Source organism: Hemiscyllium ocellatum, chromosome 18 (genome assembly GCF_020745735.1).
Source record: "Hemiscyllium ocellatum isolate sHemOce1 chromosome 18, sHemOce1.pat.X.cur, whole genome shotgun sequence".
NCBI classification, from domain to species: Eukaryota; Metazoa; Chordata; class Chondrichthyes; order Orectolobiformes; family Hemiscylliidae; genus Hemiscyllium; species Hemiscyllium ocellatum.
The window spans coordinates 16,000,303-16,019,928 of NC_083418.1; the positions used below are offsets into that span (position 1 = coordinate 16,000,303).

At 40.1% G+C, this 19,626-nt stretch overlaps 1 protein-coding gene across 1 annotated transcript in view; it reads right to left on the reverse strand.

The window, feature by feature from the left end:
* The window catches only part of LOC132824535 (high choriolytic enzyme 1-like), a 58,504-nt gene extending 45,787 nt beyond the window's left edge, over positions 1-12,717 (reverse strand). The window contains exons 1-2 of the mRNA XM_060839168.1: positions 12,606-12,717; positions 6,912-7,032 (exon numbers count right to left, since the gene is read on the reverse strand). Of these exons, the coding sequence (XP_060695151.1) occupies positions 6,912-7,032; positions 12,606-12,717 (233 nt within the window). The remainder of the gene's footprint in view (positions 1-6,911; positions 7,033-12,605) is intronic.
* Positions 12,718-19,626: the final 6,909 nt, after the last annotated feature.

Sequence of the window (19,626 nt, forward strand, 5' to 3'; positions counted from 1 at the left end):
TGCTAGAGGCCATGGGTTCATGCTGTCAGTGTTGACTGGCCCTCTGAATCAAACATCAACATGACATATGTATATGCCACAATGTCTTCTCTGCTAGAAAAGGTGCTTCTTAAAAGAGGCAAGCTCCTGTGTGTTGCACAGTCCCATAGTGGATGCCAAATCAGAGGAACCTGACCCAATAATACATTTACCCAGGAGTGATTCCAAGAAAAGGGCCAGTCTATGCCCTCAGACTCGAGAGATATGTAGTGATTGCAATGAGGTCATCCAGGTGGATATCACAGAAAATAAGTCCCCTGATTGGACAAGATTAACAGCCCCAATCAGACAGCCTGGGCTAGCTGACAATAAGAGCAATGTCTGAGATTATGGCTTTCTGAGAACTGACTCTGAACAAGCAGTATCAGAGTCAAGGACAAGTCATAGAGTCATAGAGATGTACAGCATGGAAACAGACCCTTCAGTCCAACCCGTCCATGCCTACCAGATATCCCAACCCAATCTAGTCACACCTGCCAGCACCCAGCCCATATTTCTCCAAACCATTCCTATTCATGTATAAGTAAAGTGTGACTTGGTGGTAGGATACCAGCCTCTAGTTATTTCATATGGAAGGTGAAACACCATGCCAAACAATAAAGTAACCATTCGTATACAAAGGAAATATCGGATCTTTAAAGATATGAGATTAGGTTCATAAGTCAGACACTTGCAGATCAGAAAACCCCTGTATCAAATTCAAGAGAATGAAAGAAGATAATTTTGGCAGGTGGATATGATCATTTGAAAATTTGAGATTATTCTCTTAGAATTTAAAAACACACTGCTGTAAATCTTCTGTAAGAACTAAACACTCCGTTGAAGTGTGTTTGTAAATTTCTTTTAGCCAGTACAGAGATTTTTGATTTTCTGAACATCTGACTTGAGAATGCCTTTAATTGCAAGCATAAATGAGTATGGAAAGGGAAGTTAAGTTCAGATTGTAGCTTTTACTACAAATAACAGACTGGAGGTACAGTACTGAGTGCAGGACAAATATACAAAGTGGTTGAGATCAACAACTTTTACAAAAAGGGAAGATAACACTTTCTTGCTTCAAAACTCACAACTATTCCAAGAGATACAGCAATTACTCAAACTCTCTCTGAGAAGGATTCAGTTTTCCCTGCACTTTTCAATGAAAACCAGTGTTGGTACATTGGAAAAATGGAGAGTATATCCCAGTTAAAAGGTATAAATTTCACTGCAGTGTGATTTGTCTGGACTAGTAGTAATTGGGAAAGTTTTATTTTAAGGGAATTATTTTGCAGAAGTGAAAGTCATAGATACACCTATAATTGAATGTAAAGTGCAGTTTATATTAGAGAGACAATAGTTGCAGAAATTGATTCTGGATATTTTTACACTGTGTACTGACAGAGCCATGGCTAAATAAAGTCCATCACGAGAGATCACAGTATTCCCACAAGTGGGAGTTAGGGCAACTGAAACAATTTTAAAAATTAAAACAGCCCAAAAGAAGGGTTTAACATGTCTTCCTTAACTCAGGCTCTGGAAGTAGATCTAGAGAAGTTAGCACAGACAGTTCACACTAAGGCTAAGGCTGAAGGATTTCCAAAATGTTTTTGCATTAAAAACTGAATTCTGTAACAGAAGTGGTGAGTCTGAACCTCCAACTCCCAAAGAATGACTGTTTGTTAAATTGTGATACGACTCAGATATGATTGGGAGATATTGTGGGTGGCACACGAAGTTACAGTACTTAGGTGATCATTCACATTTTGTTTGTGTGGGGTAGAACTGAATTATTTGTAATCCAGAATACAATATTTCAGATGTGACTCAAAATGCCAGTGTGCCATGAACTGTCCCAAATACTTTTCAAATACTTTGACCAACAAACTCAGATAAAAAAGAAAATGGATCAAAGAAAGGACATTAAGTCCTGTGAGGAATGTATTGTGCTAGAATCTTTCAATTGTATGGTATTACAGTGGATGAATTCCTCAAACTGTAGATAAGGCATAGACTGGCTAAAATGCATCCTGGTTTCTAAATAAGGATCATAAGAGAATTCAGGAGTTTAAGTTTCACCAGTTTCAGATTTGTGGGATGATAGCACCTTGAAAAGAGCAATCATTCCTCTATAAAATAACAAGAATCATTTTATTAGCACAATGTAGTATCTAGCAGAATATAGGTAAGTAGGCCAATGACAGAAAAAAAAATGCCATGAAACTGGCATTAAAAATAACACAGCTAGTCTACTTGGAAAATTGATGCATTTGCAATTCACACAATTGGGACACTTAATACATAATGTTATTGGAAATCAATTGCAATCATATTTTACAGACATATTTTATTGCAAATGAGAGGGGTATAAAGGACCCTAAGAAAAGTTATTGGTAAATGAATATTTTTTCCAGTATGGGTACAAGCCCATTCAGGTATATTCTTCAAGGTTGCTTTATATGGATTACAAATTTGCAGAATTCAAAATGAGTGACAGAAAGTAATGAGGAATCAGGTACTTCTCCTTGCCATATGTTACATAGCTATGAGGATCAGACTGTTGCAATTGATAGGTGGAGAGACCAGTTCTGATATTCTTTATATAAATGATTTGGATTTGAACATTAAAGGTATGGTTAGTAAGTTTGCAGATTACATAAACTGGAGGTGTAGTAGAAGGCTACCTCAAGTCCAACAAGACCTTGATCAAATGGACTGAGGAGTGGCAGATGGAGGTTAATTGACATAAATGTGAGATGCTGCATTTTGGAAAGGCAAATCAGGGCACGACTTATCACATAATGGTAAGGTCCTGGCGAGTGTTGCTGAACAAAAACCTTGCAGTGCAGGTTAATAGCTTCTTGAAAATAGAATCACAGGTGTTTGGTATGTTTTCCTTTATTGGTCACAGCATAAAGGTATAGGATTTGGGAGGTCACGTTGTAGCTGTACAGGACATTGTTCAGGCCATGTTTGGAAGACTATGTGCAATTCTGGTCTCCTTGCTCTAGGAAGGCTGTTCAGAAAAGACAGACAAGAATGTTGCCAAGGTTGGAGGGCTTCAGCCACAGGCAGAGGCTGAATAGATTGCAGCGATTTTCCATGGAGTGTCAGAGGCTGAGGGCTGACCTTATAGAAATTTATAAAATCATGAAGGGCATGAATAGGATGAATATCCAAGGTCTCTTCCTCAGATAGTGGAGTCCAAAACTAGACGGGTGGTGCATGTATGGAATGAGCTGCCAGAGGAAGTGGTGGAGGTTGGTACAATGACACCGTTTAATGACATCTGGATGGGTATATGAATTAGAAGGGTTTAGAGGGATATGGGCCAAATGCTAGCAAATGGGACTAGATTAGTTTAGGATATCTGGTTGGCATGGAGGAATTGGACTGAAGAGTCTGTTTCCATGCTGCACAGGTCTATTACTCTAGTGTGGGCACAATAGACCGAAGGGCCTTTTTCTGTGCTACAGATTTCTATGACTCTATGAACAATCAGCTGACTACGACACAGTGAATTGTTGTTCTCAATGCCAATAGGGTGGTACTAAAGGCCTACAGACAGAAATTTGAAAAGGAAACAAGGCCAATCTATGTGGAATTTTAGAAGTGGAAATGGCGTTGCTGGGCAATGAAAAGTGGAAAACATTTTGATCACCATAGGGATATTCTGATGGATGAATTCACAGTAGTGTCCCTTTGAGAATAAAATCTCACGTGGATGATCACAAAATTCTCAAAACAAAGGAAGCCTCAGTATTGGCAGTTGGTTATTACTTGAACAACAAACATGAGTAACAGGCCCCCATTTGGAAACTTCCTGAATAGTTGGAGAGACAGGAATTTTGAAAATGAAAATAAATCTAGCTCTATTGAGAAAGGTGACAACAGGAAAGATAAGACATTCCAAGCAAAGTGGGGATAAGTGAGTGCTTTTCTAGTTGGCTATCAGTGACTAGTGGTGTGCCTCAGGATCAGTGTTGGGACTGCAAACATTTACAATTTACATAGATAATTTGGAGTTGGGGACCATGTGTAGGGTGTCAAAGTTTGCAGATGACTCTAAGTGGTAGAGCAAAGTGTGCACAGGACTCAAAGTTTGCAAGGGGACATAGATAGATTTAAAAAGTGGGCAAAGGTCTGGCAGATGGAGTACAATGTTGATAAATTTGAAGTCGTCTGTTTTGGAAGCAATAACAGTAAAAATGACTTTTATAACAGTAAAAATATTCAGCATGCTGCTTTGCAGAGGAAACTGTGAGTCATAGAATCCTACAGCATGTAGACAGGCCCTTTACCCAAACTGGTCCATATCGATCAAAATGTCCATCCACATTAATCCTATTTCCGTGCACCTGGCCCTTAACCTTCTAAACTTTTCCATGTAATTGTCCACCAACATGAGAACAAAGCAACCATCTTGATTGGCACCCCATCTACCACATTCAACATTTGATCCCTTCAACACCATACAGAAGTGTGGTACTATTCACAAGATACATTGAAGCTACTTCTAAGGCTCCTTCAAAAGCATCTTCTAAACCTGAAACCACTATCTGGAAAGGTAAGGAGATCCTGTGCATGGAAGCACCACTCAGTGCAAGGATCCCTCCAAATCACATTCAATCTCTTGTCTTTCACCACTGAGTCAAAATTCTGGACCTACCTTCTGAACAATACCCTAATGACTGCAGAGGTTCAAGAAGATAAAGGTGATGAACTAAGACAATTAGGGATGGGCAATAAACCTCCGTATCCCATGAATGAGTAAAAGCAAAATTGGGATTACGCAGTCTTTGATGCTGCCGGATGACATGAATTTTCTTTAGGTAGTTTATCGAACTTGACAATCTCAGGATCAATTAAATCATTGAATAAATAAGGTGTAACTTTTTCCTAAGTAATTATTTATAATTTCAGCAGAGCCTCAATGTTGATTTAAATGGCGACTTTAAAAGATTCCAGGAAATTTCCCAGGAAATTCCTTCAATGTTTCCTTTAAAGGGGATTCTGCAGAAATCATTATCTGGCCATTGGAAACTTCAAGCATTGTTACTGGAAGAACTAATCAATACCAAACTACATGCTAGCGTTTAAAAACGGTTTTAAGAACAAAGAACCGTAAGCCACTTTGGTGTTTGATGTTACAATTATTTACACTAAAAGGTGCGCTTGTAGCATGAAATAACGTGCAATTGCTGATTTTATTTAAAATAGTATAGAAGAAATACTCTGATTTAAAATAATTATCTGAAATCTGAATCCTGCTAAATGCTACTGAACAAATTTGTTTGGTTTTATTGGTTAAGTCCCAATGATTATTCCAATACAATTAAACCAAAATGAGAATAAACTAAACACATACTGACAGATAATCCATGGTTGACCTTGATTATAAATTACCATATTAACAAAAATACAACTAAGACACTATGAGCGAGTCCACTCAGCATTTTTCTTTACTTGCTCATGGGAAATGGACATCATTGGCTAGGCCAGTATTTACTACCCATCCCTAAAAAGGTGGTGGTGAAATTATATCTCAAACCACTGCAGTGATTGGAATGTATGAAAACCCAGTGTTTAGACAGAGGTCCTGGATTTTGACACAGGGACAGTAAATAAACTGAGGTCCAATGTCGGATAGTGTGCGGCTTGGAGAGGAACTTGTAGATGTTCCCATGGATCTTATGTCATTCTCTTCTAGATAATTCATGTTTGGAAGGTCCTACTGTGGAAGCTTTTGTCAATTGCGGCAGTGTCTTGCAGGTATGTATGCTGCTGCCACTGTTCACTCTTTGCTTCAATATGTTGCACTGTCCATGCAACTAACAGATGTGAAATTCCTCAAGATTGGTAACTCTTTCATGCCATTTGCAACCCACTAGAAGATACGAACAAGAGTAAGTCATTCAGTCCCTTGACCCTGCTCCACCTTTAAATGAGATCATAGCTGATTTGTGGCATAACTTCAGATACCTGCCTTTAGCTCAAGTGTTTTGGAACTTTTTTTAACTTCAGTTCAACTGCTATTTGACCACAAGAAAGGCAAGATGGATTGTTGATTGACTAGCATATGTTTACACAAATACAAGATGTCAAAATTACTTTTATCACATCTTTAGATATTTCATGCATCCCTCTGGTTAGTTCATAGAATCCTTGTAGTGTAGAAGCAGGCCATTCAGCCCATCTAGTCTACACCAACCTCTGAACATTCCATCCAGACCTATCCCCCCTTCCCTATTCCCATAACCATGCATTTAACCCACCTAGTCTGCACATCCCTGGACACTATGGACAATTTAGCGTGGCCAATCCTCCTAACCTGCACATCTTTGGACTGGCCGAGGAAAAAGCACCCGGAGGAAACCTATGCAGACTCTGGCAAAATGTGCAAACTCCACCCAGCCTGAAAGTGGAATTAAACCCGAGTCTCTCGTACAATGAGGCAGCAGTGCTAACCACTGAGCCATAATGCCACCCTCTACCTATAATTTAGAACTGTCATACAATGTGTTGTTGAACTCAATGCACTTTTCACTAATTTTCTCAGACTGTTCATGTGCCACACAGCCACGTTGGAAAAATTGCCAATCATTACTTTCCTTACTTAGTTTTATTATTCTACATTTCCATATTAAAAAGCAATTGTTGCTCATCCATTCAACTTTTTGATATATCCAGAATGCTTTATATTTGATGCCTGTTGCACTGTTGAAAGGAGGTATTGATTCATTGGATATCAGCAAATAAATTCTCTATTTAGTTTTATTTTCCCTTTATATTCTAGCCCTACCATACAGCTGAACTAAACATATGCCATTTTAAACTATCACAGGTATGAGTGCATTCAATGAAATATTAAATTAGTTACACACCTGTCAACTTACCCGCCTTTTGACCTAACATTAATATAGGCAGTTTCTTCATTTCGCCTATAATAAAACTTTACACATGTTAAAGAACTAATTTCATGCAGAGCTTTCCATATTCGTTGTCTCTGTTGTTCATCTACAATTAAAGAACAAAACAAAGCAATCATGTATTTAATTTAAGAGCACTATCATAATCATGACAAATATTCAAAATATACAAGAGAATTTACAAAAATGAAATTCAGCTTCCTGTTTGAAGCAATGCACAGCTTGTGTTACAAACTTCTACAGAAATAATGTGTTGCACTATCAAATATTTCTAATGAAATCTTAAACCAAAGCCCATGTCAAAATCTAATGTTCCAAAAAGAACAAGGTTTTTCTTTCCTGCAAATGACAGGCATTGTAATGATGAACAATGGACACCAGTTAAGAAACCCCTAGTAACATGATGCAAAGAGGATTTGAACTTCAAGCACTATCCTCAAGCAGCTTCCTGTAAGATGAAAAAGCCCAGTGTGTCCATCAGATTTCATCAAAGGGGTCAACGTGACCTCCCCTTGTTATGAATTGGGTGTGATTAAAAGAGGGTGAAATGCATTTAGAACCTGATGAATTGGAAAAATGGGAACAGCCAGAAAGAGAGAAATCAGGCGTATGCATTCAGTGGCAAGAGGGGAGGATCAAAGTGTCAGCCAGGAGGGGAAGAGGCAAAGTAGATGAGGGGTCTGATTTGCCACAAACAACTTTTGATCTAGAACAGTAAGTTCTGCATTCGTGTACATTTTTATATAAGCAAATTGCCTTTCTAGTAGCCTACAGTAATCTATTTGAAGATTGCTGAATTGGTTGCAAGCAGACCGTTTATTTTTGAATATAGTGTACCTTATCCAGATTGAGTAACGTGAATACAATGAAACAAGCAGATCTTAAAATGTTTATATCTGTTTTCAGGCATTGAAAGATGAAGATATGTGAGCCAAATATTATTTCTTTTAAGTTATGTGGACTCATACAGACATATCTTAAATTTTAAAATAAATGACATGTTGCCAGGTAAAAGGCATTAAGCAAAACAGTATCATAAGCAAAACAATTCATCATGCTGAAACTATTCCAAGACAATACAACAGTAATCCTGAAGGCTTACAGGCAGAAATGATAAAATCTCCAGGGGAACCGAGGTAAAACAGTTGAGCTTGATCAATGAATATTGTCATTTACAGTAAGCTCAGGAAAGTAATTCTCTTCAAGGAACTTAAAACTTTGCTCCTTACATGAGTAAGATACCAAATGGAGAATCAATGATTCAACAGCTAGACAATCACCTGAGGTGGCTGATAACTAAAAGCTTATCCACAAGCTCTCACTGCAGAGAAACTCTTCTCCCATCAATCAATGATACAACATGGAAGGGTGAAAGGAATGAGCTGAGAGTTGGAGCAATGCCCAGAAGTCTGAACGATTCCATTGCAACAAGATGGAACACCTTCAGGCTGGTTGTTCAAAAGAATATTTGTCCTCGCATTTACTGAAAAAAATCAAGTCAGTGCCGAAAGTGGCTAATTAACAGCACATCAAGCAAAGCAGTGAATAAGATAAACCCATAGTCAGACTTAGGGATACAAGGCCCACCCAAAATCTTTGGTTAGTGGGAAGCATGGCTTTTTCGCCAAGTGCAGTTAATGCTAAGGTATTACTGAAAAGTATCAGCAAGGAGTATATAGCAATTGCACTGCGTAAGCCTGGAGTGGAACAGATGAATAGTTATAGGGATTGTCCATAGTTTGCCTGTGACAGGTTTGATACAGTCCCGGGAAATTATTTGGCAAAGGTGAAGTTGTGACAACCCCTGTAGTCTAAAAGACCAAGTGAGATCAAGGAGACGGATTAGTTACAGGGAATGATGCTAGGTATTTTCACTTCCTGTGTAGTGGCCCTGATGGTGGCTAACCACACTCCACTGCTGAAGGTAAAATTGATGAGTGCACCAAACAACTCCACTGCTATGTGGCTGATGACTTCAACTCCTCTTCCATTCCACCAAAGATATGCAAGTCCTAGGCCTTCTCCATGTCCAAATGCAAGTCACCTGACAACTGGAGAAAGAACGCCTCATCTTCCACCTTGGAACCCCTCAACGACATGACATCAAACTAGTACTTTGAAATATCCACCCCCCCCCAGCTCATCCCAGATCCAACCCTCCCAATCGGCACCACCCTCTTCACCTGTCCATCCTCCCTCCCACCCATCTGCTTCACTCTCCCCACGTTCCCAGCTACCTTTACCCCCACTTCAGCCCCACACCCACCCTCCTATTTATCTCTCAGCCCCCTTCCCATCCCTGCATTACTGTTGAAAGGCTTATACCTGAATTTTCAACTCTCCTGCTCGTCAGATGCTATCTGACCTGCTGTGCTTTTCCAACACCACACTTTTCAATACTCCCCAGTGTCCAACCATACAAGTCCTGTCCTGGGTTGCTTTGCCAAAATGCAACATCATACATTTATCTGAGTTAACCCTCTTCACGGTCCACTACACCATCAATTTTGGTGTCTTCTACAAATATACTAACCATACTTCCTATATTCATATTCCAAATAATTTATATGACGAAGCAAGGGACGCATCACTGATCCTTGAGCCACACCACTGGTCACAGGCCTCCACTTCAAAAAACAATGCTCTACCACCACCCTTTGACTCTTACCTTCAAACCAGTTTTTGCATCAAATTGGTTCACTACCCCTGGATTCCATGCGATCTAACTTTGCGAACATGCAGAACCTTGTCAAGTGCCTTACTAAAGTCTAGATAGACAATATCCTTTGCTTTACCCTCATCAATCTTGTCACCTCTGCAAAAAACTTAATCAAGTTCGTGAGAAATGATTTCCCACACACAAAGTCATGTTGCCTTTCCAAATGTATGTATAGCTTGTCCTGCAGAATCCTCTCCAAGAACTTACCCACCACATACATCAGGCTCACCAGTCTATAGTTCCCTGGCTGTTCCTTACCACCCTTCCTAAATAATGGCACCATGTTAGCCACCCTCCAGTCATCTGACACGTCATCCATGTTTATCAATGATACAAATATCTCAGCATGGGGCCCAACAATCTATTCCCTAGTTTCCCACGAAGTTCTAGACCATACTTGATCAGATTTTGGGGATTTATCTACTTTTGTGTTTTAAGCACTACCTCTTCTGTAATATGAGCACTTTCCAAGACATCACTACTCAGTTCCCAAGTTCCCTATCTTCCACATCCTTCTCCACAGTAAATACTGACACAAAATATTGAGTTAGTATCTCCCCAAATCCTGCGGTTCCACATGGAGACAGCCTCATTGATTAAGGATCCCGCTTCTTTCCCTCGTTTTTTGAGAGTTTAAGGGTTTCTGTGGATTATGTCTGCAATAAATGCTGTTGGTTGCGAATCCTATCAGATCGAATGGATTGGTTGGAGAGACAATTACAGGTAATGAGGAATTTGCAACAGCTACAGTATGTGATGGATGGCAATTATCGGAAGGGGGAAAAGTCGCAGATACAGTCACATAGAGGGATTATCTCCAGGAAAGGTAAGAGAGTTGGGCAATTATTGCAGGAGTCTCCTGTGGCTATCCCCATTTCAAACAAGTATGCTGTTTTGGAAAATGTAGGGGGTGATCGATTCACAGGGAAACATAGCATAAACAGCCAAGTTTTTGCTGTCGAGACTGGCTCTAATGCAACGAGAGGTACGTCGGGATCCAAGAGATCAATTGTGTTAGGGGACTCTCTAGTCCGAGGTACAGACAGACGTTTCTGTGGCCAGCTGCGAAAAAGCAGAATGGTGTGTTGCTTCCCTGGTGGCAGGATCAAGGATGTCTCAGAGAGGGGGCAGTATGTTCTCAAGGGGGAGAGGGGCCAACAAGAGGTCATTGTCTACATTGGAACCAATGACATAGGAAGGGAAAAGGTTGAGATTCTGAAGGGAGATTACAGAGAGTTAGGCAGGAATCTAAAAAGGAGGTCCTCGAGAGTAGTAATATCTAGATTACTCCTGGTGCTAGGAGCTAGTGAGGGCAGGAATAGGAGGACAGAGCAGATGAATACATGGCTGAAGAACTGGTGTATGGGAGAAGGATTCACATTTTGGATCACTGGAATCTCTTTTGGGATAGAAGTGACCTGTATAAGAAGGATGGATAGCACCTAAATTTGAAGGGGATGAATTTACTGGCAGAGAGATTAGCTCAAGTTGTTCGGGAGGATTTAAACTAGGAAAGTGGCGGGGGGGGGGATCCAGGGAGATAGTGAGGAAAGAGATCAATTTGAGACTGGAACAGATGAGAACAGAAGCAAGTCAAACAGTCAGGGCAGGCAGGGACATAGCAGAGAACAAGGTGGGACTGATAAATAAAACTGCATTTATTTCAATGCAAGGGGCCTAACAGGGAAGGCAGATGAACTCAGGGCATGGTTACAAACATGGGACTGGGATATCATTGCAATTACTGAAACATGGCTCAGGGATAGACCAAACTGGCAGCTTAATGTTCCAGGATACAAATGCTACAGGAAGGATAGAAAGGGAGGCAAAGAGGAGGGGGAGTTGCATTTTTGATAAGGGATAGCATTACAGCTGTACTGAGGGAGGATATTCCCAGACATAGATCCTGGGAAGTTATTTGGGTGGAACTGAGAAATAAGAAAGGGATGATCACCTTATTGGGATTGTATTATAGACCCCCTAATAGTCAGAGGGAAATTTAGAAACAAATTTGTAAGGAGATCTCAGCTATCTGTAAGAATAATAGGATGGTTATGGTGGGGGATTTTAACTTTTCAAACACAGACTGGGACTGCCATAGTGTTAAGGGTTTAGATGGAGAAAAATTTGTTTAGTGTGTACAAGAAAATTTTCTGATTCAGTATGTGGATGTACCTACTACAGAAGGTGCAAAGCCTGACCTACTCTTGGGAAATAAGGCAGGGCAGGTGACTGAGGTGTCAGTGGGGGAGCACTTTGGGGTGCACTTTGGGGCCAGCGACCATAACTCTATTAGATTTAAAATAGTGATGGAAAAGGATAGACCAGATCTAAAAGTTGAAGTTCTGAATTGGAGGAAGGCCAATTTTTACGGTATTAGGCAAGAACTTTCAAAAGCTGACTGGGGACAGATGATCACAGGTAAAGGGAAGGCTGGAAAATGGGAAGCCTTCAGAAATAAAATAACGAGAATCCAGAGAAAGTATATTCCTCTTAGTGTGAAAGGAAAGGCTGGTAGGCATAGGGAATACTGAATGACTAAAGAAATTGAAGGTTTGGTTAAGAAAAGGAAGGAAACATCTGTCAGGTATAGACAACATAGTTAGAAGTATATACAGGAAGCATCCTTCCACTATTATCCTCTGCTTCCTACCGTCAAATCAATTTTGTATCCAATTTGCCAGTTCCCTCTCAATTCCATGTGATGTAATCTTTCAGAGCAACCAACCATGTGAAGTTTTTCAACGGTCTGACTGAAATTCATATGCAATCTGTCTAGCACCCTGCCTTCATCAACCTGCTGGTCACTTCATCAAAGAACGTGAACAAACTTGTGAGGCATGATCTCCCACACATAAAATCATGCTGACTACTCTGAATCCAACCCTGTCTTTCCAAATGCATGGATATTTTATCTCTCGGAATCTTCTCAAGTAACTTACCTATCACAGGTATTAGGCTTACTGATCTATAATTCCCATGTTTTTCTTTGCAGCTCTTCTTGAATAAGGGCACAACAGTCTTTACCTTCCAGTCTTCCGAGACCTCACCCATTGCCAACAATGATGCAAAAATGTCAGCCAGGGCCCCCAGACTATATTAAAAAATACTTCCCTGAACCTTACAATCCTCCACGTCCTTCTCCTTGGTGAATACCGATGTGGAGCACTTGTTAAAACCCCACCTACATTTTCTGGCTACACAAAAATTTTCTCCTTACATTGTTGAGTGGACTTATCCTTTCCCTAGCTACTTTTTTTCAGTTCAGTACTCACATGATTGATGTTTGTTTGACAAAATAGCCACCTTATTTGAATGAGGAAATAGCATTACCTCACGAATGTGATAAATGAAGGTTACATAGTCTACACTTATGCTGCGATTTTCTTTAGAGGCTGTTGCGCACAATGGACTGGGTGGGAGGTCCCTGACCCTTTGGCACTCAGGCAAGGAATTAACTTTTGAAGGAAAAGGAATTGGTTTCAGGTCAATTGGTTCCCCACACTGATAGCTCTCTGCTCCTAGCAGTGACACCATAGTGAGCGATTTGGAAGGGAGTGCAAAACAAACGAACACATCCTTGCCATGACCCCCGCCCCCTGCTAATCTCTACTGCCAGGCTTTACATCTGGTCTGGGCCTCCTATGTTTCTGGTTGGTTGCCCACTGAGGGACCTCAACTGGCCCACAAATAAGCAGGCCATTTGACATCTCCAACACACACAGTTCACATTGCTTTGTTGCTTCTAATACATCCTACTTGCAAAAGACATTTTATGGTATCTTTTAGCCCTCTTAATTCCTTGTATAAGTTATTTTCAGCTTCCTTTATATTCTCAAGGTCCTTGCCTGACTTTACTTTGCTAAACCTTACATATGCTTCATTTTTCTTTTTTCCTCTCTCTTGCCACCAGAAAATCTGACAGGATTGATGGGGTCTCCAAATAAATTTCAGCAATCCTGCACGCTGTTTTCAGATTTAACTGTACAAATAATGTGAGGGGGGGTCCCAGGGAAGTACCCCTGGTGTTACGAGAATTATTTATTGTCATCTCTCAGAACCAGAATGAGTGTCTGCAAGCGCAAAACCAAACAACAATAAGGTTGGAATGATCCAGCAATTGCAGTAGATTTAGAGCCAATTTTTCAAGGCCCAGGCAGTCCAAGATTATATATCAAGAACATTTAAAGTATTTTCAATGGAAACTCAATAGCCATTCATCTCAAGTGCTATGGTCCTGGGAAATAATCCAATGCAAGTCTACAGTTTTCTCCTCTAATGGTTTAGGCATTGATTTATGAGCATAATAATTCTCTGCTTAATTATATATTGATATAGTCATAGCTGATGCTATTACTGGACAAGTCTGATCCCCGAATGAAACTTGGTTTGATGAATCATATTTTGTTCCTTTTGCTTTTAACTCAGTGGTCTCTCGCTGAAACACATGCACACAATGCTGCAGATTTAACACCAAAACAGAAGTTTATTTAGCAAAAGAAATTAAGATAAAATAAAACAAACAACTCTTTGCATATTTAAATAATGTAGAAACTCAAAAGATTTTGAATATGATTCTGTAATCCCAAAACAGCCCTTTACATATCCCTTTTCCAAAAGCATCCTTGTACAGTACTCATACCAGAGAACATAGAACAATACAGTGCAGAACAGGCCCTTCGGCCCTTGATGTTGTGCTGACCTGTGAACTATTCTCAGCTCGTCCCCCTACACTATCCCAAAATCATCCATGTAAGGATTGTTTAAATCTCCCTAATGTGACTGAGTTGACTACCTTAGCAGGTAGGGCATTCCATGCCTGACGACTCTTTGCGTAAAAAACTTGCCTCTGAATTTTGTCTTAAATCTATCACCCCTCAATTTGTAGTTGTGCCCTCTCGTACAAGCTGACGTCGTCAACCTAGGAAAAAGTCTTTCTCTGACTACCCTATCTAATCCTCTGATCATCTTGTATGTCTCTATCGAATCTCCCTTAGCCTTCTTCTTTCCAATGAGAACAGACCCAAGTCTCTCAGCCTTTCCTCATAAGACCTTCCCTCCAGACTAGGCAACATCCTGGTAAATCTCCTCTGCACCTTTTCCAATGCTTCCATATCCTTTCTGTAATGGGGTGACCAGAACTTACACCATATTCCAATGTTTTGTATAGTTGCAGCATATGATTGCGGTTACAAACTCAATCCCTCTACCAATGAAACCTAACACACCGTATGCCTTCTTAACAGCACTACCCAACTGGGTGGCAACTTTCAGGGATCTATGCACATGGACTCCAAGATCCCACTGCACATCCACACTATCAAGAATCTTTCCATTAACCAAGTACTCTGCCATCCTGTTATTCTTCCCAAAGTGCATCACCTCACATTTAGCTGCATTGAACTCCATTTGCCACCTCTCAGCCCAATTCTGCAGTTTATCCAAGTCCCCCTGCAAACTGTAACATTCTTCCAAACTGTCCGCTACTCCACCAACTTTAGTGTCGCCTGCAAATTTACTAATCCATCCACCTATGCCTGCGTCTAAGTCATTTATAAAAATGACAAACAGCAGTGGTCCCAAAACAGATCCCTGTGGCATACTAGTAACTGGAGTCCAGGCTGAATATTTTCCATCAACCACCACTCGCTGCCTTCTTCCAGAAAGCCAGTTTCTAATCCAAACTGTTCAATCACCCTTAATTCCATGCCTCTGCATTTTCTCCATCAGCCTACATGTGGAACCTTATCAAAGGCTTTACTGAAGTCCAAGTATACCACATCAACTGCCCTACCCTCATCTACATGCTTGGTCACCTTCTCAAAAAATTCAATGAGGTTTGTGAGAAACGACCTGCCGTTGCCAAAACCATGTTGACTATCTGAAGTCAAATTGTTGCTTGCTAGATGATTATAAATGTTATCTCTCATAATCCTTTCCAAAACCTTTCCTACAACAGAAGTAAGGCTCACTGGTCTATAAATACCTGAGTCATCACTGCTGCCCTTTTTGAACAAGGGCACAATATTTGTAATCGTCCAGTCCTCAGGTACTAAACCTGTAGACAATGACGACTCAAATATCAAAGTCAAAGTCTCTGCTATCTCCTCCCTAGCTTCCCAGAGAATCCTCAGATAAATCCCATCCGGCTCACAGGACTTGTCTACATTCCTTCTAGAATTGATAGCACCTGTGTGTAACTAAAATCACTTCTCAGACATCTCTGTTGCCTTATTTAATTGTGACTTCTACTCCTAGTCCGAAAAATCTGATAGCCTCATCCTGCCAATTTCATACACCTGAGTTCAAATATTCTTGACTTCAAGTGAACCCCCCCACTCCATCATCAGGATTTTATCCAAATATTCCTGAAATGGAACAACTAAACTTCTTATTCTCCAGCAATCTAGTTTTACTATATTTTCTCTTTCTCAGGTGTACTGCTTTCTTTATCCATGACTTTTACCTCAAAATGAAGCTAAAACTAAATCATTTTTATTTTCAGGATGGGTGTTTCCCCCCAAGCTTGGAAAAGCAAATCCAGAAACCGCCATCAAAAAGCTTAGGGTATTACTCTATATACCTTGCTCACTAATGAATTCTCTGAATGTAAACAACCACCTATCAGTTCTGGAAAACTCATCTCTAACAAGTTATTTTCAAAGAAATCATTATAACTGAAAAACTATTTACAAGTTAATTGCTGAACCCTTCAGAAGCACTGATGTCACTTATTCAAAATTTAAAACATCTAGGTTTTAAAGTATTTTTTACTTTAAATGAGGATGAAGCGCTGCTTGGAATGTAACTTTCAGGTCATGATCTTATCCTTCTGGATGCAAGAGGCTGCAGGTTTGGAAGGTGTTTCAAAAGTCTTGGTGAATTTCTACAGTACATTTTATCGATGCTTCACATTGTTGCTACTGAGCATCCGTCTGTGGAGGCAGTGGATGCTTGTAGACCTGATGCCTACCAATCAGATTGTTTTGTTCTGGATGGTATCAAACTTCTTCAGTTTTGTTGGAGCAAATTACTCCATATCAAAGTTGACTGAAGAGAACTACATTGAGTAGGGCATACATGCACTCTCCTCTCAGTCGCCACTGCTCTCTTTTATTTTTCACTGCTCCTCCTCTCGAACTAGACTAGAACATATTACCAGTTCTAAAGAAATAATAGCAGACTCATAGTGTTTGTTTCTTTCTCCATAGATGATGCTAGACCTGCAACTTCTGTTTTCTACGCTGGTTCTAGTATATCATAAAAGGAAAATACAACAGATGCTAGAAATCTGAAATAAAGTGCTGGATAAACTCACTAAATTAGGGCAGCACAGTGGTTGTGGCACCAGGGTCATGAGTTCAGTCCCAGCCTCAGGGGCTGTCTGTGTGGAATTTGTGCATTCTTCCAGTGTCTGCACGTGCTTCCTCAGGATACTCTGGTTACCTCCCACCATCCAAAGATGTGCAGGTTATGTGGATTGGCTTTGGAAATTGCAGGGTGAAAGGGATAAGATGGGGGTGTGGTTCTGAGTGCGATGCTCTTCGGAGGATTTGTGTGGACCAAATGGGCCAAATGGCCTGCATCGACACTATAGGGATTCTATCTCTGGCTGCATATACGGAGAGAAAGCAGAGTTAACATTTCAGGTTTAGATACTCTTCTTCAGAACTGACTGGAGCGAGAAAAGATGAACCACAGCACAACTGTTCCAAGAAATCAGTCGAAAAATGAAACAAATTGTCAAAAAAATGATGAGTACTTAATCAACTGCCTAAGGATAAATAAGCAACTGATATGAATGGAGTAAAAATGCTATTCAAACAATGACTTTGTAGGGTCCATTCTCATTATTTTTGCTCTGATTTAATGAATGGGTTTATCATGCACTTCAGGACATGAAAGGTTCAAGTTTTGATTTTGGAAGAATTATTAGCCTCATCCTGCCAATTTCATATACCTGAGTTCAAATATGTTCATCACAAAAAAAAACAGAATACTCAACATCTACAGAGTTTTGCTTTTATTCAAGTCTGGCCTTGTCTGAACTCTATGGTTTTGGTTTTCATACAAGCTATACTGCTGCTCATGCACATTTCTTTATTGCTATCTCAGGACAACATATTTAATGGGTCTTAATGAAATATTGAGGGCAGGTCCACAGTGCAATTTGATATTTCTAGCCGAACCTACAATCTTACATTTGCGATATTGTGTCCCTTTGCAATTTATGAGATCGTTTAAAAACACTGAACAGATGATTTCATATAATTCTTATCCACAGCTTTATGGCCTGATCTAAATATAATGGAAGTAGGTGGCCTTGGCAGGATTGGTAATTCCAGCAACATTACATTGCTGCTCAATTCCAGAAGAGGTCAATAAGGATGTATGCTGGTCAAAGTAACTATCAGTGGTTATACTAGTGACAAAGTACCAAAGTAATTATTTTGCAGAATGTGCTGCTAAGTTGGAATTTATGCCCAATGAAGAGAATGAACTACAATACATCTTTTAACCCGTGCCCATCCTATTCCTTATTATTTGGTTTTAGATCCTTCATCCAAATTATTCCTAAACTTCAACTATTTCAACAACTGTTGGTTCTTAAGTTACTCCGGACTTTTTGGGCTCTTTATTCTAATCCTGGAGTATAATGTAATTCCAGATATATCTTTTTCAACAAAACAGAGCAGTGAGTGAGAGCAGGAATAGAAGATTCACAAGGAATTGACAGAGTAGCTTCATTAGAGCAGGAGGCAGAACAGGTTCTGCAGCTGTGAAACAGTGTAAGAGACAGCTTCAAGTTGAAGATGAGACTCGTGTGAGAAGAACAGCAGCTGTCAGTGACAAAAATAAGCAGCATAGAGCGCATCCAACCTGCTTCTATCTGTCAGAGATTAAATGTGAAATCACAAGAAAGCAGATGGGTGATTTCTGGATATTTGTTCCATCTCCTTCGATTGGCCAAATTGTTTAAATCAGGAGACATTATTAAGTGGAACAGTACAGTCAAGAAATTGATTTATAAGATACTTAACTAATTAATTAAATAAATAGAATGGAGATGGCTGGGCATGTGATGTGTTGCATTTGCAGTGCATGAGATAGGGTGGACATTGGTGCAATTAACAGGGACCACAGTGCAACAAACATTGGCTGCCTGAGCAACATCATAGTCATAGAATCATAGAGATGTACAGCATGGAAACAGACCATTCAGTCCATGCTGACCAGATATCCCAATGATGAGTGTAAGTGCATCTTGAGAACACAGTGGCACATTAAGGACATTGTTTCAGGAAGGGCCACACCCCTGAGATAAATTGCATTAAATTTGGTCTGTGGTCAGGGATAGGAGGCTGCAACTAGGAATATGGCAGGTATGAGGATCCAGAATTTAGCTTTGGGGCAGTACAGGCAGTATCCTTTTAAAATAGATATGAGGTTCTTGTTCTTGGGTGTGAACGAGGTCACAGACTGAAGGGAAAATGACTGAATAACCTGTCGAGATTCAGAGCGCCATATGCTGAATAAATTATCAATGCAATCAGGGATCACATAGTTAGGAGAATGGTATTGTTGTCTGCAGCAAAAGTCAAGGGTACAAAAGGCTTTGATACCTACCTAGTGCCAAGGTTCAGGGCATCTCTTCTGGGTTGGAGAGGAAGTTGGAGTGGGAGGGGGAGGATTTCATTATCATGATCCACATGGGTACTAATGGCATAGATAATTCGAGGAAAGTGTTCTTGGAGGAATTATGAGCAGCTGAAAACTAAATTAGAAGTCAGGTGGCAATCATCACCTGAACAAGGAGCAGATTATGGGGCACTTTTGTGGTGCAGCAGTAGTGTCCGCACCCCTGGACTGACAGACCCAGGTTCAAGTCTCACCTACTCCAGAGGTCTATAATAACATGTCTGAACAGGCTGATTAGAAAAACAGGTTAATTTTTTAAAAAAG